Consider the following 23,444-nt stretch of genomic DNA (forward strand, 5'->3'; position numbering starts at 1 on the left):
AGTGTGAAAGCCCTGGGTTCAATCTCCAGTATTGAAAAAAAAAAAAAAGAATTTTTATTCTCAAAACTGAAAATAGAACACACATGTTTAAACACTGCATTGTTTCTCTGGTGTGAGAAAAGAAGTGGAAATAAGGACTAAAATGTGTAATAGATATTGGGAAATGGCAAAAAAAAAATGTTCAAATGGGAAAGGGAACAAGGGAGGGGAAGGGGGATAGGAAAGAAGGGATCAGAAGAAAGTGAAAATAGAAGGAAAGAATAGAAACAAAGCTTTTGTATTAGGGGACTGGAAAAAAGAAGAGACAGGATATATCATGTACAGGTGCAAATTCCCTATGATGAGTGTCATCATTTGTATATCTAAAATGTTACAATAACGTTTTGGTTCCAAAAAAAAAAAAAAAATTAAAAAAAAAAAATTAAAGAGGATCTTGTCTATATACATAAACCAGAAAAGTATTTTTTCAAAAACAAACAACCCCCATTGGCCTGCATATTTCTAATCACTTAACCTTTTCATTTTTCCCATTTAAGCGAGATCACTGAAAATGAATCACTTTTATGACTTGTCAACAGTAACATGATTTCCACTTACTATAAGATGCTGTTGTTCTGTTTAAGTTTTAAAATAAAGCCTATTTCCAAGGCAAATTTTGCTGTCCTGTGTTGTTTTACACTAATTAAGGGGAGGAAAAAAAACTTTGGTGGAAATATCAGAAAAAAAAAAAAGATTTACTTTGAAAAAATTTAGTGTTTTCACAAATATTGTCATAAATGCATAAAAGAAACCTGTATTCTCTAGTATTTCTTTAAAATTATCAACACTTAAAGTGAAATCTTTAACAATTGTTTTAAATACTGTATTTTCATTCATGGGATGCTTGAGCTTATGAAAAATGGACCCTACCTATATGTCACTATTAACATGAATCTATTTCAAATATTTTGGAAATAAAATGGGTTGATCTATACCTTATTTTTGGCCTCAGTCTTTGCATGGTGTGAAAGCAGTTTTGCTGCTATCGATGTGTTTTCACTATAGACAGCATAGTGGAGAGCAGTGTTGCCGTTGGCATCCGCAACATTCGGATTGGCACCATGTTCCAAGAGAATAGTCACACACTCCTCCTGGTGGCACTGTACAGCCTGTGGGTATTGTAACAAGAGACTGTCAACTCAAGGAACTCAAAAGAGACCTTCCACATGCCTCACCAAGTAGGGACATTTAAATTACATCGATTCACTGTTATTTTCAGCATTTAAATACAATCCATCTCATGCTGAAACTGGTGCCTACTTCCTACCTTAATCAGAGCGGTACTCTTCTCACTGTCACAGGCATCGATGTCACACTTCCTCTCCACCAGGAGAGTTACCACTTCTGGATGGCCGTAGGCACAGGCAAAATGCAAAGCAGTCCTATATGAGAAAGATATATGATATATGACAGTGAGAAAGATTATTAGGAAATTACAGAGCTCTACTTCACAATGCACAATTATTCTTGTAATTGTGAACGCTAAATAGATTTCAAAACAAGTAGCTAATTTTCTTCTAAAATGTACAATACATATTACTCAACAGCTAATGGAAGAGCAGCCAGGTGATTTTGTGTTTGTGTGTGTAGTGCAGGGATAAAAGCCAGGGTCTTGCAGCAAGAGCTCTACACTGAGCCATTCCCCCTCCCCAGCTGAGAGCAGCCTCCTGTTACAGGAAGAGCACGCTTTGGATTGAGCTCAACTTGGATTTAATTTCTCCTTTAAGCTCTTACTTTCTAGCTATCTTTTAGCCTTTCTATGCCTCAACTTTCTCACCTACAAAATGATGACTGAAAACAGTTATCTCACAGCACACTACTGTGATGGTTAAAATAAGAATCCATGCAAAATATTTAAAACAGTTTCTACAACAAATAACAACTCAATAATTATTAGATATTTTAATTTCTACTTAACAAAGACAACATTTCTATCAAGTAAAATAAAATCAATTGCATAAGAAGGTGCAACTATGCCATGTCCTGCACTCAGCCTTTGGATACGAATCCCAATCTGCTGAGTCAGTGCAGGCATGAATCAAGCTGCTTCCTGGGAAAAAGGCCTTGATGTCTCCCCTCTCTACATGAAACTCCTGCAGCAACGGCATTTAAAAGTTTTCTTCCTACAGAGTCATCACATACTCCAGAGTGCCATACATTAAGTAAAATGTGATATAGCAACAGGTCTCTGGCAGCTGTGCTCACATGGTTGGTATATAAAAACTACTATAAGGAAAAGGGCTGAATAACAATAAAGTAAGATAAAATAAAATAACAAGCCTTACTTTGATTTTCATTTTAAGCCGAATAAAACACAGGATTCAAATGGGTAGGTATGGCCCATTTTACTCAGTATATTTATAGGATGCAGAGGAATCAAATATTTCTTATGCTTAATATTAGCATTTAGTACTCTCACACATTTTCAAAAGAGCATTTAAAGAGTCTCTTATAATTTCCTATCTTCAGAGCATGTTTTTGTTTGAAAAAAAAGAGGAAAAGCTTCAACTGAAATTGAGTTCTTACTTCAATTTTACATCTCTCAACCTGCTAGACTGAACAAGTAAGCATGATGGTTTAAGGAGGGAGGGATCCTGAACATAGAATACATAATAGGTATTCAGGTTATGTTTGGTGAAAAAATGGACTGAAAGAATGGGATAAATAAAAATGGGAGTATAAAGTAAAGCAATATTTCTGTATTAGTAATAATCATTTATATTTGATATCTTTTACTTCCATAAAGATACAATTAAAATGATCTATACTTGCAAATAGGTACTAAATCTATAATAAAATGCATATAATTAAGCATACACATAATACAATCTATAAGCACAGATGATCCCTTTATTTCTGAAGAAGCTAAGAGCTGGCAGAAATACCAGTACACACACATACACACACAGAAAGTGAAAAGTTATTATCTGTGCTAATTAATATTCCTGTTGTTCTGTTTATTAACAGTAAACTTTTATTAGGATTTTATACATATTCACTGTAGAAATCACGATAAGAGAAAGTAAAGAAGGGCACACGGAACTATTGACAAAACTTATCACATGATAAACCAAAAGGCAAGACTCAAAAAAATGTCAAAATAAGGGCTGGGAGTTTAGCTCAGTGGTTCCGCCACCTGCCTCACAAGCGCAAGGTCCCAAGTTCAAACCCCGGTACCAAAAAAAAAAAATCAAGTAAAAAATGTCAAAATACTGAATACTGAGTATATTTTCTGGTGTCAATGAAAGTAAGGTTAGAAACAAACAGACAATGAGAAACCCTTAAATATTAGGAACAGAACAAATTTCTAAATAATAAAAAAGGAACAGAAAACTTCACTTATTCAAATGCCTGAAAATAACAAATATTACCCCATTTTGTACACATTTTTTGGCTAACACAAGACTTCAGTCTATTTGTATGTATGCAAAATTACACTGACTTTTTTCTCACTTGATATACCAAAGTGCATCTTTCCATGTCAACATACATCAATGTCTATGCCAACTTCAATGGTCATATTATTCTATTCTATGAATGCACTGCAATTGATACAATCTCTTCGATGGAGTCTTCTTAAAACACTGCTATTTTTAACAATGCTGAAGAAAAGGAAATTACATGTGTCTCTGTGTCCTAAAGATATTTTAGTATCATGGAATTGATGGGTGAAAACACGCTTTTTAAAAATGTGGTACAGTCTATTTGAAAAAGTCATTAGCCATCTTAAATTTTAAGCAGCAGTATAAACCACTCTTCATCTTCACAAACTTTGTAGATGTAAAACAGGATTTCATTCCTTTTTAAAATTAAATTCCCTTACCAGGGACTCTCTACATTTTTTTTTCTATGTTTATAGGTCACTTGTAGATCTGCAAAAGAATACCCAATTTAGAGTTCAGTATAGCTTAGCAGTGATCTCCAGCTTCAAAATAAATAAATTAGAATTCAGTATATTTCCTTGATGTTTTGAAAAATCTTTCCGTAAAATGAAGATACATTTTTCATCTGATGCATGTTGTAAATGTTTTCCAAGTATGTTGTCTTTCATTTTGTTAAGTTTTTTCTAATATAAAGGAGAGTTTATTTTTGCTTTTGATAGTCAAACTTCAGAATGCCTGCTTTTATGCAGGTGGTGTGTTTAGCAGGCACCAGGTCCTAGGTGCAACCCCCAGCACAAAAAAACAAAGAGTGCTTGCTTCTGAGGTCATTCTTAGGAAGGCACAAATAGGCATTTGTGTTTTCTTTTGGTACTTTTCTCATTTTGTATTACTTAAAAATTTTAATCTATACTCCAGGATCTTTTGTGAAAGAAAAAAATCTATATTTTGAAATAGTTCACAGGCATTTCATTCATGGGTAATTCTGATTTTCCAACTAATATGAATGTCACTAGTATCAAGTTCTAAATTCTTACAGATATTTGAGTGTTTCTGGATTTTCTATTAAGTTACATTCATTTATCTGTCTTTTTGGCTGTTAGCAAACAATTTGTGAAAATAGCTTGTTTTGATACCTAGGAAGGCAGGTCTTCACTACATTTTCTTAGTGACACCACAATAGCAAAAGAGGGTAGGTGAACCCCAGTGCTATGTGACATTTTTATTGAGTTTATATAAAACTCATAAACAGAAAGTTCACATTTTGGGACTAATGAATCCTTCTAGTCAAGAACATGGAGCCATCTTCCCATCTCAGTTTCCTTGTAAGATTCCTCAGTAAAGAGCATACATGCACAGGTGAAGACTGATAGAAAATGGATACTAGATTTTAACAGAGTAAGTTTTAGCCCTGAATTTGATATATTATGGGAAATGTTTCATAGTGTCTTTTTTTTTTTTTCTACAATGAATACAACAGTTCTCTTAATGTGATATTAAGAATAAAATTCTGGGCTGGGGACTTAACTCAGTGGTTCCACCGTCTGCCTTGCAAGCCCAAGGTCCCAAGTTCCATCCGGTACCAAACAAACACACACACACACACAAAGGAAGACTAAAATACTATACACACATTTGTTACTATACTATACTACACATTTGTTAAAATACTATACACACATTGTAGTTAAATCGCTTTTAAGTAGTCAGTGAAGTGATCTATAACTGTTGATTGAAAGTTGTGCTGGGCCCCAGGGATTTAGATCAGTGGCACCGCGCCTGCCTCGAAAGCGCAAGGTCCTGAGTTCGATCCCCGGTACCAAAAAAAAAAAAGCTGTGTTTATTTTGCGGCTGATAAATATTTTGCTGCCTAGGGATAGACACCCCTCCCCCCCAAGGTGTCCTCCCGGGTGGTGGGATCTTCCCCTCCCTGCCTCTCCCCGCCTGCCCTCCAGGCCTCCCATTGCCCGCCTTTCCCCTTCCTCACCCCCTTCTCACCCCCTCTGGACCTCCCCTTGCCCACCTCTCCCCGCTCCTCACCCTCTCCGGCCCTCACAACCCTCGGACCTCCACTGCTCCAGCACAGTCCCAGCCCCACCCGCAGCCCTCCCCCGAAGCCCCATTACCTGTGCTTCTCGTCTCTGTCATTGACGCCACTTTTCCCCAGAATGAGGAGATGCTGCACCCTGGCCACATCGCCAGCGCTGGCAGCTTTATGGAGCTTGCCCACGGCCCTGACGCGGACGCCGGGCCACGGTCCCCTGCAGCTGCCCTGCTGGCCTGTAGAGCCCGAAGGCGCTTGGCCCCTACTGCTGAGGCCGAAGACCCGCCTCATGGCTGTGGCTTTGGCAACCTAGGCACCGCCCCTCCGCTTCAACCTTTCTCCACCCCGGAAGTTAAACCGACCCAGCGCGCCGCTGCGTCACAACCGGGGGGCTCTGCTGCTGGCTTCCAACCTGGTGGAGTCACCAAGCAACGCGCCTCATGGCCCCTGCGCGTGCGCAGCTCCACGGTGGCAGGGCACGCTCACCAGGCCTTCTCAGTACGCTGGTGCGCATGCCTGCGGTGTGGACTGGTTCGGCTGTCTGCGTGGGCCCTGCAGGCTGCTGCGCTCCAGAGCGGTGTGGGCAGCCGTGGGGCCGGGCGACACGCGAGGCCGCTGACAAAGGCAGAGGGCTGAGGACCATGGAGATCCTTGGAGGAGGAGGAGGAACCATGTGCGGTGCTTGAAGGTGGCGGGCATCATGATCAGAACCTTCCTGGCTCGGCCTCCTCCTGAAAAATAGGCCCCTCGGGTCCCCAGATTTTAGCTTGCTTGTGTGTGTGTGTGTGTGTGTGTGTGTGTGTGTGTGTGTGTGTGTGTATGCACGCGCGCATACAGATTTCCATGGCCTGATGTGGTCTGTCCTGTCCTGTCCCTGGCTGCGGTTGCAGGAGGGAGCTGAGGATCCCCTCGCAGAGCTCTTGACGGGAGCCCTCAACCTCCTGGTTAATGTTCGGGCACCTTCAGAATCGTTTATGCACCATCACGCCCTGCAGAAGAGAGGTCCTTCTTGAGGGCCCCTTGCCTGGGCTTCCTCGTTCCACAGGACTTTCCTCAGGGTCCCTCTGGGCCAGTCACCCCACAGCCCTGCACTTCCTCAGCTGTGCACAGTTGCACCAGCACCGACCCCGCCCCTGGGCTGCCTGTTGCTGGGGCCTGGTTTGGAGGAGGCAGAGTTGATATGAGGCCTGGTTCTGACTTCTTGCAGTTACAGCCCGAGTCCTCATGTCTCTGGGGGCCTCCGCAGTGTCCCCACCTGCACGGAGGGATCAGGCTAGTCCTTAGAATGTCATCATTTGTGACTCCTATAATGTCCATGGGCTGGCATCACGTGTAGCCAGGGCACAGACTTCAAGATGGAAGAATAACAAAATGGTAAAACCCAGCATAGGACACAAATGGGATTGACTTAGCTGAAAAGCCAAAGGGTTTACTAATTGTTTGGAAAACAAAGGAAAAGAATAAATGCATCTATTAAGCACTGCCAAAAAGAGGCAATTTCAATTTCATTGTCTGATATTGGATGATTCAGGATTTTTATATATTCTTGGTTCAGCTTTGGTAGTTCATATATGTTTAGGTTCTATTTCTTTTGAATCCTCCATTTTATTAGAGGCCATTAGTTACTCATGGTCTTCTAGATTGCAGCAAAGTCTGTTGTGATTTTGCCTTTTTCACTTCTAATTGCAGTAGTTTGGGTCTTTGCTTTCCTCTTTTTGGTAAGACTGGCTAGATGTTTGTCAATTTTATTTATTCTTTTAAAGAACCAGCTATTTGATTCATCGATTCTTTGTATTTTTTGTCTTAATTTCATTAATTTCTGCTTTGATCTTTATAATTTCCTTCCTAATACTACTTTTGGATTTGGATTTTTCTTGTTTTTCTAGGAATGTGAGACACATTATTAGGTTTTGTATTTGGACTCACTGTTTGACAGCTGTAAACTTCTCTCTTATTGTGTCTCATAGATTTCTGGTATGTTGTACTGGCTTTATTGTTTGATTCTATGAAATAATTTCTTGATTGTTTTCTGTAATGCATTGATTATTCAAGAGGGTATTGTTTAATTTTCATGTGTTTTAATAATTTCTGTGATGTCTTTTGCCATTATCTAGTTTCATTGCACTATGAACTGAAAATATGCATAGTATAATTTTAATTCTTTTGCATTTACTTAAGCATGCTTTACGGGATAGCATGTGATCTATTTTGGAGAAAGTTCCATGTGCTGCTGAGAAGAATGTGTATATTGTGGTTGTTGGGTGAAACATTGTAGTTATTTATCATGGCCATTTGTTTGAAGGTTTGGTTTAGTGATTTTTTTTGTTGATTTTTTTGTCTAGTTGATCTATTTTTTTGGTTTTGGTTTTTGTTTTTCAGTTGATCTGTTTTTGATAGTGGGCAGGGTAGGGAGAGAGGGAACCAAAAAGATCAAAAGAATAAGAAAAATGGCACTCATGAGTCACAGAGGAATAGAAAGTAGGATGAATCTGCTAAGTAGGCCATAAGTTGTGTATTTCTGCTCTGTATGACCTTATTTCTCAAAAGAAATTCTTGATCTACATAGTAAAACATAAGACATGTGAGGAATTTTGGAAATTAGTCCAGGACAGTGAAAATGTGGCTATAATACAGAAAGGAAAGATTGAATAGAGAAAATAGATTTTTATAATACAAACAGCTTCAAAGTAGCAAAGCCTCTGTGGTAAAGGACTGAACAACATGAACACTTTATTGAAAAAATAAGTCTATACTAAACTAAGAGTACAGCCATCCATAGAACTGGAGAATCAAAACAAGAAAGGAACTGGATTGCAGGAAGTGTGAGAACTATGCTGTTGGTTAGCCACAGCATGGGTGTCTGCAGTCCCAGCCCTGGTGTCTGGAAAGGGTTCAGATGGTCTGAGTTTCCACAATACAATGGTAGTTTCTTTATATATATATATATATATATATATATATATATATATATATATTTTTTTTTTTTTTTTTTTGGTACTGGGGATTGAACTCGGGTCCTTGCACTTGCGAGTCAGGCAGCAGAACCACTGAACTAAATCCCTGCCCTAGTTTCTTAATACTAGAGTTGGGCTTGGGGGTAGGTTTAATGCTAGGTTAGGGTAGGGATTAGGATTAATGTTGAGTTAAGGTTATGTTTAGAGTTAGACCAGATTAAGGTGAGATACAAGGTTAGGGTTAGTGTTAGGGTTAGGAATTAGAGTTAGGGTTAGGGTTAGGGTTTAGGGCTAAAGTTAGAAATTAGTGTTAAGCTCAGGTTTAGGGTGAGGGTTACAGGGTTACAGTGTAAGAATTGGGGTGAGGTGCATGTTCAGGTTAGGGTTTAGTGATAGTTTTCTAGTTCAGATTGGGGTTCAGTAGGTAGGTTAGGATTGTGGTTAAGGTTGATAAATGGAACAATTCCCCTCAAAATTTTTTACATTTTATTTATCAGTTAAATATTATTCCAATATATTTTAGTAAATTAAATATTTATTGTGACATGCCTTTTATTCTCATAAGGACTCTGGATGGAAGGTAGTAAGTAAAAATGAATGCCTTATGGCTTGTATTTAGACCCTCCTTCCAAGCCTTATATGCTTATAGGTGGGGCTTTTTTTAGATGGCTGGATTTACAGTGTGTGAGTATGGATTCAGGGTGCATGATAAATAAATTAGTCCACTGATTGGTTTGGTGTAGTTCTGGGTGTGGATAATGGCAAGGCCCACCCTAGGTGTAGCATGATCCAATAGGCTTGTAGCCTGAGTGGAATAAAAGGAAAAGGGAGGTTCAATGTTGCTGCTTTGCTGCCTTCTGCCTGGCATACCATGGACTATTTCTCCTCCATGCCATCCTGCTCTGGAGCCAGCTGACTGTAGACTGAAACTTCTACAAACTGTGACCTAAAATAAACCTTTCCTCCTGTAACTTGTGGGTGTTGGGTATTGTGTCTCAACAATGAGAAAGTAAGTAAGACAACATGCTTGGCACTTTCAACCCTCACCCCATCAGCTAGAGATGGATTAAACAGTTGGTGATGCTTATATGATTAAATCTTCAGAAAAACCCCTGGAATGTATAGTTTTGGGAATCAATGAGGAAATCCTTGTGGAGGTCATACACCCTGATTGCATGGGGCCAAAGGCTGCTGCCCTGGGAAACCTCCTGGACCTCTCTCTGTGCCTCTTTAAATTTTATGTTCATGGCTGTCCTTTATTGCACCCTGTGTCATTTCCCCCATCCTCTCAGAGTGCCTTAAAAAATGCCTTAGAAATTTATGGTCTATAGTTCTGGAGCCTGGAAACTTCCAGATCAAGGCAATGGCAGATATCCATGTCTGCTGAGTCTCTACTCTTCATAGATAGTGACTTTGAGTTGTGTCCTCACATGTCACAATATGGAAGAGGCTCCCAAAGACTCCTTTATAAAAGTTCTTGGAGGGAAAATAACAGAGACTAGTGAGTGCCAGCAACTCAGCTTCTCCAGGACAAAGTGTCTAGAGCAGCAGTGGTAAGCCTATGGCACATGTGCCACAGCTGCAGTCTCTAAAAGGTTTGTGTGGTGGATTGACTAGTGGTTAACTTGAAACATCCAACTGAACTGAATTAGTGTGGTCTGGGCATGAAAGATCCACCTTCAGATTGTTACCAATCACCATAAAAAGAGAACTGGAGGAGTAGATCTTGGCCTGTTGATTTGCTAGGAGAAGCTTGTTGCAGATAGTTTTCCTGATGCAAACTAGGCTGTTCTCGGAGGAGGAGCTCGGGACCTCCCTGTCACTGGTAATGGCTGCTGTTTTCTTCAGGGGAGCTCTGACCTTTACTGTGAGCATCACGTCCTGACTCCAATATGGATCCCTCAGCTTGGTGGCAGAAATCCTTCATCTCACCAGCACGGATTTTCTGGCTTCCACCATTGGCCTTTGAGCCCTCCAGGTACAGATCCTCAATACGGACAAGCATGACACATTGCCATGGGCTCTAGGCCACTGGCTGGACTTGGGAGGACATTGTCTTGGACTCTAGGCCTTCAGCTTGACTTGTGTGGAAAACTGCTGGGATCTAGGCCCTCAGTTGAATCCTTTGGGCTTCTAGTGTGTGATTAATTTCTTGTACTCCTTTGCATTTGACTCTTTGGGTAATTATCATAAAAAACCTTATAAGTTATGTGTTCTGTATTTGATACATTCCCTTGCCGAATCCTGACTACAACAGTTTGCCATCACTGCTCTAGAGTTTAGAAAACAGTAGCTTGGAGAGGAATCAGAGTGAGAAGAGGTTACCTGGAAACCAGGAGAGTACTGACAAAAGAGGAAAAAAGGCTTAAATGATACAGAAGGAGAGGGGGACCATTTGCAAACCATGCAGCTGAGCAGCTGGCTAGCTGTCCACCCAGGAGACAAAGTCAAACTAAAAACTTTTCACTCACAGAACTTCTCTGGGGCTGGGAGAATCAATGGCAGTTGGAACCAGCAAGAAAATCAAGGGATACTGCTTCCAGAGTGACCTTCCACAGTCAACAGTTGGTGAGTAACCTTGGTGCAGCACTCACCAGCACAATTGCAGAGTGAGACCTGGTGGGGATGCCATTGTAGGGAAGAGATCAGTGTTTGAACCTGGGCCCCAGAGCAGACCCTTGACTCTAGCCATTCCCCACACAGTCAGGTTCCCAGTGTGGATGAGGGAAGGACAGCTACAGGAGACAGCTGGTGGTTGGAGAGCAGGCTGGAGCTGGTGAATGGGGATCTGGCTCTTCCAACTGGAGGCCAGATTCAACCTGAGTTACACAGGACTGGAAAGTCACATTGGCACCCTGTTACCACTGTATGCCGATGTCTGCATCCAGCACCATTCCAGGGGTGAACTGGCACCTTAGTCTTCCAGTGTGAACAGAGATACATCTTGGCTTGAGCTCTGCTTCTTAATCCTAGGCTGTGGAAAATAGTGACATATCTAAAACAATAGAAAACTAACTTTCTTTCTTGCAGTTTCCCTCTTTCTGTTTATCTCCTCATTTTTATTCCATTATTTTCCCTTTATTAGTGTGTGTACTTCTCTTCCTCTTTCTTTTTTCTTCCAAAAGAGTTTATAGTGGGTTAAGGTAGTTCTCCCTTGTTGTTATTGTTATTATTCTTTCTGTTTTTATCCATATCTTTTTACCTGACTTATTTTTGTTGTTTCTTATTCTTTCTCTATTTTTCTTTTCTTGCTTCTCCCCCTTTTCATTTGTCTCCCTTTTTCTCCGATATTTATATTAGTCATAGAATCCTTTCACATCCCCATTTCTCACTAGTGATTGTGCACCTTTTTCCTTGTTAGCCACATCTAAATATATAACAGGCCTCTGTTGCCATTAGGATCCTTTGCTCCCTTCCTATTTCCTCCTTCCCATACCACATAGCAGAAGACTTACAAAAACTATTGTTTGTTTTTTCTCCTCCCATCCCCTGGCTTTACCTGGTCCACAACCTGTTGTGCTGTAGATAATTGATTCTATAAAATTACTGTTGAATGCTTTTTTCCACCATTAAAAGAGATATAGCTATTGCATTTAGTGCATATTAGCTTTGGTCAATACTTGGGCTGTTATGATGCTTAACACTGTAACTGTGGATTTCTTCTCTAGGCTAAAGGTTATCTTTGGATCTCATGGTATGTTATTTATCAATTTGCTCTGATAGATACCACTGTAACTGATTAGATTGTTACTACTATAGCTGATTTGACTGCATATAGGAATGCTCTAGCTCACTGGAAACTTTTGTGCAGTGAATCTGTCCACTGATTCTATCACCACACTCAGAGAGCAGGTCGCAAGATTTCCTAACCCAAGAACTCAGACTGGACCAGCCTGTGTAAGAATGCATGCAAACTGGCAGAAAGAAGTCCTGAGTCTGAGTTAGCTTCAGTATTCCAGTGAGAGGATCAGAAGAGTTATGGGAGTGTGAGTACTCAGACTCTCTGATAAAGCTACTTAGGAATTACGTATGGAAGGTCTCATTGGAATATTTAATCTGAGTTCCCATTGGATATCTTATAGGTTTGAGTTTTTGTTTGTTTCTTGATTTACTTACTAATGTGGGGTTATGTTATATTCTTTTATGGATTCTTGTGTTTATTGTGTTTTACTTTTGGGTATTTTAATTCCATTGGCTGTGATTTAATAAGTGTCTAGATTCTCTCCCTCTTTGCAGCTCCATATCTGTTTTCTTCACCTTGAACCCACAAAGCAATACTATTTCCATATTTCTTTATTATTTTTCCAAATATATAAACTCCTCCTCTGAAGTATTCAATTCTCCATACTTAGCTCCCTCGCAGTCACTCCTGTCTTCTCTAGTATTAACCCTCAATTCTCCCCATCGTAAGCCTTTGGCTTTTCTATATCTTACTGAGCCTATTGTCTCCCCAATCAGCAGGTTCTGACAGCCACATAGTTTCTTCAATCACAAAGAAAATCTCCTTTCTCCCATATCTTGCTCTTGCCTCCACAAATATCCTCTGATAGCTCTCATTACTAACTCTTCAACTTAACTAAAATTACTCCAATAGAGTAAGACCCCACATCAAAATTTTCTTCTCATCCATCACTGTCTCTCCTTAAACCTCCCCCTTAGTGTTTAACACTCCTCACCCACCCACTTTCTCTTCTCCCTCCAGTTCACCTGCCTCATTGCAGAACAACTCCAAATAGTAAAATCGTCATAGTGTACCTAGAGGATAAACAAAAGGGGAAAATGTAATTTAAGGACTATCATATAGAAGTGTTATATGACTGACTCTGTTGATGCTGTTATAACTAGAAGTAATTCTTTCAGCAAATGATAGGGACACAGTTAAAATCACATAAAGTAAATAACAGAAGCAATAAATAGTAGCACTGTACATACAAAGCTGAAAATTATTCATGGGGAGGCTACATCCTACTAAAAATTTCCATATGAACCACAAAGTCTCTTCACTCTTCTAGTCCTCAACCTGCAGTACTCCCCTAAAAAGGAGGGGGAAATAGAGGAGGGGAAAATAGAAATACACATAGGAAAGGCAGAGCACGGGGCCACAAAGGGAGAGAAAAGGAAATACCAGGTAGCAGGACTCTGAAAGACCAAAGTTACAGCAATTTCACTCAATATACCCATAGTGAATTTCAGGGAAATAGGTGAAAACAGTTCAAAATTTGAATGAAAGATTCAATAAGGATATAGAATCTTTGAAAAATGTCAGACAGAAATACCTGAAATAAAAAGTTGTATAGAATTAATAAATTGCAGAAATGACCAGTGTGAAGACAGAGTGTCTGAAATTGAGGACAAAATAGTGATTTATGATAAGTCCTCAAAAGAGCCACAAAGAAGATAAGAGAACAAGAGAAGATAATTCAACAGTTACTAAATGACAAGAAGAAGACCAGTCTAAGGCTAATTAGAGTTAGAAAAGAACTAGAAGATAACACAGATGGATTTACTAACATGTTTACAGAAATCATAGAAGAAAATTTTCCAAATATAAGAAAAGCTTGCCAAGGCATATCCTTATTAAATTACCAGATATCCAGCAAAACCCCCAGAATTTTATGGTTTTTTTAGTTGTTATTTTGTTTTTTTGTTTTTGTTGTTGTTTTTGTTACTGGGATTAAACTTGGGGCCTTGCACTTTCGAGGCAGGTGGTGGAACCACTGAGCTAAATGCCCTGCATTTTTTTTTAAGACAAGGTTCTTGAAGTCACTATAATGTAGCCCAGGCTGGCCTTGAACTCACATGATTCCCCTACCTCAGCTCCCTGAATATGCCACCATGCCCAGGTCAAAACCAGAATTTTAAAAGCAGTCAAAGAGAAAAAAATCACATGTAAAGGTAAACCAATTAGAATCACAGCAGCCTTCTCAACACAAACCTTAAAGGCTAGAAGAGCTTGGAGTGAAGTATTTTAAGCCCTTGAAGTAGTAACTTCCAATCCAGCAAAGCTAAAATAGATGGAAAAGTAAGGTATTCAATGACAAAAACCAGCTGAAAAGATATGAGTAGGAAACCAGTTTTCAAAATAATGAAGAACCTTCTTGACAGAAATAATGAAATTGACACAGCTAAAAGCACAGGGAGACTAGTGAGGTCAATGAGTAACAGCAATAGAAAAGGTCAAGAAAAAAACCCCAGGATTTGCCAATAGATAAAAAAGATGATGATAGTAAATAATCATCACATCTCAGTCATATCTCCCAGTGTAAACACTCTCAGCTCTCTAATTAAAAGATGGAAATTGGCAGACTGGATCAAAAGCAGAATCCAACAATCTTTTGCTTTCAAAAACTCATCTAATCCAAAAAGATATTCATGGATGAAAAATTAAAGATTGGAAAACAATATTTTATGCACCATACCCCCAAAACAGGAATAGTAATTCTGATATCAGACATGGTAAACTTCAAGCTAAAACTTATTAGAAGAGACAAAGAAGGTCAGTACATACTAGTTAAAGGAACAATCCAATGAGATAGCATTGATAAAGATATAGGCACCAAACAGTGGAGCACTTATCTTTATAAAAGCTGCTAAAATTAAAAGATAAACACTAACATAATCATATTTAGGGAATTTTAATACCCCATGTTCACAAAGAGAGATCAACTAAACAAAAAAACCAATAAGGAAATATTAGAGATGAATCACACCATTGAACATATGTACTTAATAGATACTTACAGTGTTCTACCCCAGTACAATAGAATATACATTCTTTTCAGCAGAACATAATCCTTTTGCAAAATAGATCACATACTAGTTCAAAAGCCTGCTTAAGTAAATATAAAAGAATTGAAATTACCCCATGCATGCTGTCAGACCAATGTGCAATGAAAATAGAAATCAAGAACAAAAGAAATTTCAGACAACACAAATCTACTGGAAAATTACCAGCATATTCCTAAAGAACCAGGGGATCACAGAAGAAACCAAAGAAGAAATGAAAAATTTTTCCAGAAGTTAATGACAATGATTATATAACTCACGAAAACCTCTGGGACACTGTGAAAGCAGTTCTTAGAAGAAAACTCATCACAATCAATGCTCATGTTAGGAAAACATAGTAGCCCCAAATAAATAACCTATTGAAAAATCTCAGCATACTTGAGAAACAATAAGAAGCCAGCCCTAAACCAAAATTAAAGAGGGAAATTATGAAGATGAGAGCAGAAATCAATGAAATTGAGAGTGAAAAAAACCAGTAAAAGAGACCAACAAATTGAACTGCTGATTCTTTGAAAGAAAAAGTACAATGGATAAGCCCTTAGCTTGACTTGCCAACAGAAATAGAGAAAAAACTCACATTTATAATAAGAAATGAAAAAGATGAAATCACAAGACACACTGTTGAAATCCAGAAGATAGAATACTTGGAAAAATTATATTCTAACAAATTAAAGTTTGAAGAAAAAGACAGATTCCTAGACATATATGAATTACCAAAAATTAACCCAAGAAATAAATATGCTTAACCACCCAATAACAAACAAGGAAATTGACACAGTAATAAAGAATTTAATAACAAAAAGCCCAGGACCTGAAGTATTCACTCTGCATTCTACAAATCTATTTTTAAAATTAATTTTATTGGTGCATTTAAGGTATACAATATAATGACATTCATAATTAGAAATTTGCACCTTTACATAATCCGTCTTGTTTCTTATTTTTTCCTCATTCCCCTGCCCTCCCTTCAACCTCTCCAACCCTCCCTATCTACAAAGACTTTGCTTCCATTTCTTCTTTATCTCACATTAATTCCATTCCCTTGTTTCTTTACCCCTCCCTCTCTCACTTCCCCTTCCCCTTTGCACCTCTTCTTCCTATTTCACATTATCTATTATACCTTTTAGTTCTTATTTACACGTTCAGTTTCTAACACTAGAGATACTATTCAGTATTTACAGATGTGTGTCCTATTTAATTTATTTAAGAGTATGGCCTCAATGTGCATCCATTTAGCTATAAATGTCTCTAATTTCTCATTCTTTATGGCTGAGTAATACTCCATTTTATAAAAAAAAAACCCACGTCTTTATCCACTCTCCAGTTGATGGGCGATTGGGTTGTTTCCAACTTTTATTTAGCATGAATTGTGTAGTTATGAACATGGGTGCACATATAGCACTGTGGTGTGATTCTTATAATTCTTTAGGGAAGATACCCAAAAGCGGAATAGCTCTGTCAAATGGGACTTCCAATCCTAGTTCTTTGAGGTATCTCCATACTGATTTCCACAGTGGTTGCACCAGTCTACACTCCCACCAGCAGTGGAGTGGGGTTCCTCTTTCCCCACAGCCCTGCCAGCATTTGTTATTGGTTGATTTCATGATAGCAGCCATTCTTTCTGGGGAGAGGTGGAATCTCAGCATGGTTTTCATTTGCATCTCTCAAATGACAAGTGATGTTGAACATTTTTTCATATGTTTATTAGCTATTTCTACTTCTTTGAGAAATGTCTGTTCATTTCAGATGTGCATTTTTGGATTGGGTCTTTAAATTTGAGAGGTCTGATTTTTTTTTAAGTTCTTTATAGATTGTAGATAGTAGACCTTTGTCTGAGGAACAGCAGGTGAACATTTTTTCCCGCATTGTGGGTTGTCTCTTCACTCTGTTGGTGGTTTCTCTTGCTGTGCAAAAGCTTTTTTGTAAGAAGAGGTCCCACTTGTTGATTTTTTTGTGCTAGTTCACAGGCAACTGAGGTTTTGTTCATAAAATTTTTTCCTACACCAATGTCTTCAAGAGTTCTACCTAACCTCTCACAGCCGATTCAGCATTTCTGTTTTAATATTTAGATCTTTAATCCATTTTGATGTTAGTTTAGTGCATGAGAGATACAGGTCTAGTTTTAGTCTTTGGCAAGTTGAAACCCAATACTACCAGCACCATTTATTAAAGAGGCTATCTTTCCTCCATTGAGGGTGTTTGGCTCCTTTGTCAAAGGTAACATGGCTGAGTGTGTCTGGAGTTGTTTCTACATCTTCTAATCTGTTCCACTGGTCCTCAGGTCTGTTTCTTTGCCAGTACCATGCTGCTTTAATCACAGTAGCTTTGTACTATAGTTTCAAGTTGGGGGTTGTAATACCCCCTGCGATGTCTCTGTTACCTAGAATTGCTTTTGCTATTCTGGGTCTCTTCTTGTTTCAAATGAATATTTGGATTGTTTTCTCGAGGTCTATGAAGTATGCTGCTGGGATCTCAATTGGAATTGCATTAAATCTATATAGTAGTTTTGGAAGTATGGCCATTTTCACTATGTTGATCCTTCCTACCCAGGAGCAGGGGATGTCTGTCCATTTTCTGATATCATCTTCAATCTCTCTTTTCAGAGTGCTATAGTTTTCGAAGAAGAGGTCTTTGATTTCTTTTGTTAGGTTGATTCCTAGGTATTTCAGTTTTGGGGATGCTATTGTGAAAGGAATTGTTTGCCCTATTTCTGTCTCAGTGAGTCTGTTGTTTGTGTAGAGGAAAGCTATTGATTTTTGTGTGTTGACCTTGTATCCAGCTACTTGACTGAATTTGGTTTTTAAGTCTAGAAGACTTTTGGTGGAGTTCTTGGGGTCTTCTATATAGAGTACCATGTCATCTGCAAATAATGACAATTTGACTTCGTCGTTTCCTATCTTTATTCCTTTTCTTGCTCTCTCTTGTCTAATTGCTGTGTCTAATGTTTCCAAAACTGTATTGAACAGGAGTGGAGATAGTGGACATCCTTTTCTTGTTCCTGATTTTAGTGTGAAGGATTTCAGTTTTTGACCTTTTAGTATGATATTGGCTATTGGTTTTTCATAGATAGCTTTTATCAGATTGAGGTAGAGACTGTCTATGCCAATTTTTTGTAGGATTTTTGTCATAAATGCGTGTTGGATTTTGTCAAATGCTTTTTCTGCATCTATTGAGATGATCATATGGTTTTCGTCCTTGATTCTATTGATGTAGTTTATTACACTGATTGATTTGCACATGTTGAATCATCCCTGCATCCCTGGGATGAATCCCATTGGTCAGGGTATATGATCTTCTTGATGATCTTCTGCATTCTATTTCCCAGTATCTTATGAAGGATTTTTGCATCTATGTTCATTAGTGAGATTGGCCTATAGTTCTCTTTTTTGGTTGGGTCTTTCTCTGCTTTGGGGATCAAGGTGATACTTGCTTCCAGGAACGAATTTGGGAGTATTGCTTCCCTTTCAATTTCATTGAACAGTTTAAACAGTAGTGACAGTAGTTCCTCTCTAAATGTTTTGTAGCATTCTGTGGTGAAGCCATCAGGACATGAGCTTTTCTTAGTTCGTAAGTTTTTAGTTACATTTTCAATTTCATTGATTGATATTGGGTCGTTTAGAATTTTTAGGTCTTCTTCATTCAACTTTGGTAATTCATACTTATCAAGGAATCTGTCTATTCTGTGTTTTCCATCTTATTGGCATATAGGTTCTGGAAGTAGGTATTGATGATCCTCTGGATTTCTGCTTGGTCTGTTGTAATTTCACCCTTTTCATTCCTAAGTGCATGGACTTTAGCCGTTTCTTTCATGTTTCTGATAAGGTTGGCTAAGGGTTTGTCAATTTTGTTTATTCTTTCGAAGAACCAACTCTTGGCTTCATTGAGTTTTTATATTGTTATCTTAGTCTCCATTGCATTTATTTATGTTCTGATCTTTATAATTTCCTCCCTATTTGAGCTTTGGGTTTGTCCTGCTCTTCTTTTTCCAGAAGCTTGAGGTTCAGCATCAGGTTGTTTAATTGGGCTCACTGTGTTTTCCTAATATGAAAACACAGGGGTTATGAATTTCCCTCATAAGACTACTTTCATTGTGTCCCATAGATTCCAATATATTGTATTGTCATTGTCAGTTAACTCAAGGAACTGTACGATTTCTTCTTTAATTTCCTCTGTGACTCATTGGTTATTCAGAAGTATGTTGTTCAATTTTCATGTGTTTATGAAATTTTTGCGGTTTCTTTTGCTGTTGATCTCCAATTTCATCGCACTGTGGTCTGATAATATACAGGGTATAACTTCAATTCCTTTGCACTTACTTAAATATGTTCTATGAGTGAGTATGTGGTCTGTTTTGGAGAACGACCCATGTGCCGCTGAAAAGAATGTGTATTCTGATTTTGTGGGGTGGAACATTCTGTAAACATCTGTTAAGTTCATTTTTTCAGGAGTTTGATTGAGTTCTAGTAGTTTGTTGCTTATTTTTTGTTTAGTTGATCTATCTATTTGTGACAGTGTGGTGTTGAGGTGCCCCACTATGATTTTATTAGTGCTTATATGATATTTCATGTCTGTTAATATGTTCTATATGGTTGGGTGCACTAGTGTTTGTTGCATAGGTATTTATGATTGTCATTTCTTCCTCTTGGATTGTTCCCTTTACAAGGATGTAGTGGCCTTTGTCTCTTTTAATCAGTGTTGGTTTGAAATCCATTTGATCTGCAAAGCGGATAGCTACTCCTACTTTTTTTCAGGTACCCATCATATGGAGTATTGTTTTCCACCCTTTAACTTTCAATCTATGAGTTTCTTTTTGAATTAAATGTGTTTTTGGTATGCAGCATATTGTTGGATCTTGCTTCTTGACCCATTCTGCCAGTCTATTTCTTTTGATTGATGAATTGAGACCATTAACATTGATGGTTATACCTTATACATATTGACTTATCATTGTCATGACTTTTTCTTTTTGTTGGATTCTGCCCCTTTGCATTTAATTTCTTGTTGCACCCAGTGGATTCATTCTGCTGGGCTTCCTGGGGATTATGATCCTCCTTGTCTTTTCCTAGGATATTGTCTAAAATTTTTTGAAATGGTGGTTTGGTATGCCTGAAGTTCCTAAGGTGCTCTTTGTCCTGAAAGTATCTTATTTCTCCATCAATTGTGAAAGATAGTTTTGCAGGGTACATCAATCTGGGTTAGAGGCTGTTTTCCTTTAGGGCTTGGAATAAGTCACTACAAGCTCTTCTTGCCTTGACGGTTTGTGTTGAGAAGTCTGCTGTGATTCTGATGGGCTTCCCTTTGTATGTGATTTGTTTCTTTTCTCTTAACTGCCTGTAGAACTTTGTTCTTCTGTTGGGTTTCTGGAATCTTAACAATTATACGCCCAAGTGCAGATTTTTTTTTATCAAGACTAGTTGGAGTCCTATATGGCTCACTTATCTGTATGTCACATTCCTTTCCCCTGCTTGGGAAGTTTTCTGCCATCAATTCTGTGAACAATTTTTAAATTTCATCTGCACTCTCTCCTGTTTCTTCATTGACTCCAATCAGTCTTATGTTATTCTTTGCATTGTCTAGCAGCTGCTGGAATGATTTCTTGTGGTCCCTTACAATTTTAAAGTAGTTTTTCTTTTCCTGGTCACTAATTGCAATCTTATCTTCTATATCTAAAATTCTGTCCTCATATTGGCTCATTCTGCTGCATGGACTTTCAATGGAGTTTTTAATCTCCTGGAAATCTGTTTGCATCTGTGTTATGGATTCCGTTTGTTTCCTATGTTGGGATTCCTTCATGTTCCTCAGCTCCACTCTAGATTTATTAATCATGTCTTTCACTATGAGCACAATCTTTGCTGTTATCTGAGAAATTATTTCTGATTTTGTTTTTTCCAGATCCTCTTTCATTGCCAGTTCAGGGAGTCCAGGTGGTTGAGTATCAGAGTGTTCCATCTTGTTTCCCTTTGGGGTTGCTGTAGATGATCTGGAAGTCTGGTTTTGAGGCTTGTTTACATGTCTTCTCATTTTGAAGGGGGGGGGGTTCCTTGTGCCTGTGTGGCTCACCTCCTTTGTGCTGGGAGCAGTGGTACATCAGCCCGGGAGTCTCCTCCTCTGTGCTGCATAATTGCCCTTTCTGATTAACCTCTGGCTCTTAAGAAAGTATGGTCAGAAAATTAAACTTTGTTTAAAGTTATTGAATTGTAAAAAACATAAGAATAAAATATTTAATGGCAAATAAATGATGAATCATGGTATTTGAATCGCAGACTGTGAATCAAAGTCATCACATCATGAAAGGACTCATAGGAAAGACATTGTAATGGAGTGGATTGAATTAAAAGATGGATTCCTAAACTGTCAGAATAGAGAGAACAGGTCTTATATATTTAAGTTGATCTCTCCTGTGAAGAAATTTTAGAACTAATTTGTATTATTACTTAGGCTTGTTAATGGGAGGTTTGAGATTACAGAATTCCTCCATGATGGAGCTGAACTGAAACAGTTCTCAAGAATGCATCAGCTGTACGCTGTGACAGCTTCTCCCTTCTTCTCCAAAGGCCACAGCTCCTTCTGCTCCATGATCACATAATCCTTAGTAAGGACTTTTGGTCAGACACATCCAGTAGTCTCTACACTAAATCATGATTCTAAACGTCTGTTTTGTAGAACTGCAAACAGCTAATAATAACAATAGTGTATAAATACATCAGCTTGTCATTTTAAATATTTTCTGGTATATTTTGTCATGTGTTCATGATTTAAAAGAAGCAGGCAGTATCCCTCTTCTAGTATATATAAGCATTAATTAATATTAAGGGATATGACTACAAATTGTATAGCAAATGCTCCATAACTAAAGAAAGTTAAATCTTATAACTGCTATTGTTGCTGAAATGTGGCTTTGGCATTCTTGAATTTCATAAGTACTTCTGGCCAAAAGGCTTACTAGGATACACTGTGTTTTTAATCATCAAAGTCTGTATTCATTTAAAAATCATACAGTAAACATCTTTTGCCCGGATGTTAAATAGTCACTGTTCTAGTAGTTGCCCATGAAAATTGAAGCATGTTAAACTATGCAAATTGAAAAGAAAGAATGAGCTCATAAACTGAATCAAATTCATTCTAGCTGCAAATGAGTATCTACTAAACGGGATGGAAACAGTAATGTTTTATATGTAGCTTGGAAAGATATTTAAAGTAATTCAAACCTTTCTCCAGGTGGAAAGCAAGAGAGTGATACTGACCTTTCCTTATTATAATTTTATATTTTGTAAATACAATATTTATATTTTATCATAATATATATAAAGATTTCATGACCTTACCAAATTTATTTTAAGTTACCTACTTGTTCTTTATTTTGTAGAGTCTAAATATGTCTCATATATAGTGTCAATATTAGAAGAAATAATTGCTGCAATGCAGTTTTGAAGTTTGTTAAAATTTGCAACTTCAGTCATACTTCTTATGTATTAGTGATTTAAATATTTTAACTTAACAGCTGTCTGACATTATGGTTTCTAGTACTTGAGAAATTTCAAATATATTTGCAATTTTATGCTGATTGCCCAGGAATACAAAGTCATATTACATTGCCCATTTTGACATTGAAAGTGTGACTGCCTTGCTTTAGATAATATAGAAACTGTGTTTGCAAATGTGTAGGAGCATTTTCAGTTCCCTACATTTCCCATGCAACAGGAAGTTTGATGTCTGGAGTGAATAACAATCATACAGACATAAAATAAATGTAAATCAGTATTTTCTAAAATATCAAGAACAGATGGACTCTTGGGGAGTACATTTTATAAATATATTCAAATATATGTTTCCTAGAATATGTGCACTATGAGATTTGGCATACCTCTTTCCATTCCTATCAGTAATAACTCCAAATGCATGCACTTTTCTGTAGTCAGTGTTAATAAAGCACAGTAAGTTGCTAAACCCTGGTTTAAACCCTTAATGTACTCTGTCACCATGGTGAATAACATTCACATGGTGAATAACATTCACATGGTGAATAACATTCACATGGTGAATGTTATGACCTTTATTTCTAAATAGATGTAAAAGCACTATAAGATCTAGCAAGTTGTTCAGTAGCATACAATTAAGTTGTTATTTGAGCTGTGTCACAGTCAGAGTTTTCACCATTGTGTCTTCATTCTGTTCTGGATCCCAGAAGGTAAAACAGGAGTGCTTGTTTAGAGCTATTGGACCTGATTTTGGTTTATCATT

At 38.0% G+C, this 23,444-nt stretch overlaps 1 protein-coding gene and 1 long non-coding RNA gene across 13 annotated transcripts in view; one reads left to right on the forward strand and one right to left on the reverse strand.

Moving 5' to 3' along the window:
- Positions 1-5,909, reverse strand: part of Ankrd26 (ankyrin repeat domain 26) — a 96,929-nt gene extending 91,020 nt beyond the window's left edge. For 5 of the 7 annotated variants that reach the window (XR_015439935.1, XM_087183523.1, XM_087183521.1 and 2 more), the window contains exons 1-3: positions 5,546-5,908; positions 1,307-1,421; positions 975-1,148 (exon numbers count right to left, since the gene is read on the reverse strand). Coding sequence is in view for 6 of the 7 variants with exons in the window: in XM_087183523.1 (XP_087039649.1) it covers positions 975-1,148; positions 1,307-1,421; positions 5,546-5,754 (498 nt within the window). In the remaining variant the exon portion in view is untranslated. Of the gene's footprint in view, positions 1-974; positions 1,149-1,306; positions 1,422-5,545 lie in introns of all 7 variants that reach the window. The other 2 variants (XM_087183522.1, XM_087183520.1) reach the window with 1 other exon arrangement.
- Positions 5,904-23,444, forward strand: part of LOC110345414 (uncharacterized) — a 36,062-nt gene continuing 18,521 nt past the window's right edge. Inside the window, exons 1-3 of one of the 6 annotated variants that reach the window (XR_015439943.1) lie at positions 5,904-6,151; positions 10,266-10,395; positions 10,891-10,985. This is a non-coding gene — a long non-coding RNA (uncharacterized LOC110345414). Of the gene's footprint in view, positions 6,152-8,438; positions 10,396-10,890; positions 10,986-23,444 lie in introns of those variants that run through there. The other 5 variants (XR_015439942.1, XR_015439944.1, XR_015439941.1 and 2 more) reach the window with 5 other exon arrangements.

The sequence above is a fragment of the Heterocephalus glaber genome, unplaced genomic scaffold, assembly GCF_053883595.1.
Source record: "Heterocephalus glaber isolate CG9 unplaced genomic scaffold, H.glaber_assembly_v1.0 deba00001481, whole genome shotgun sequence".
NCBI classification, from domain to species: domain Eukaryota; kingdom Metazoa; phylum Chordata; class Mammalia; order Rodentia; family Bathyergidae; genus Heterocephalus; species Heterocephalus glaber.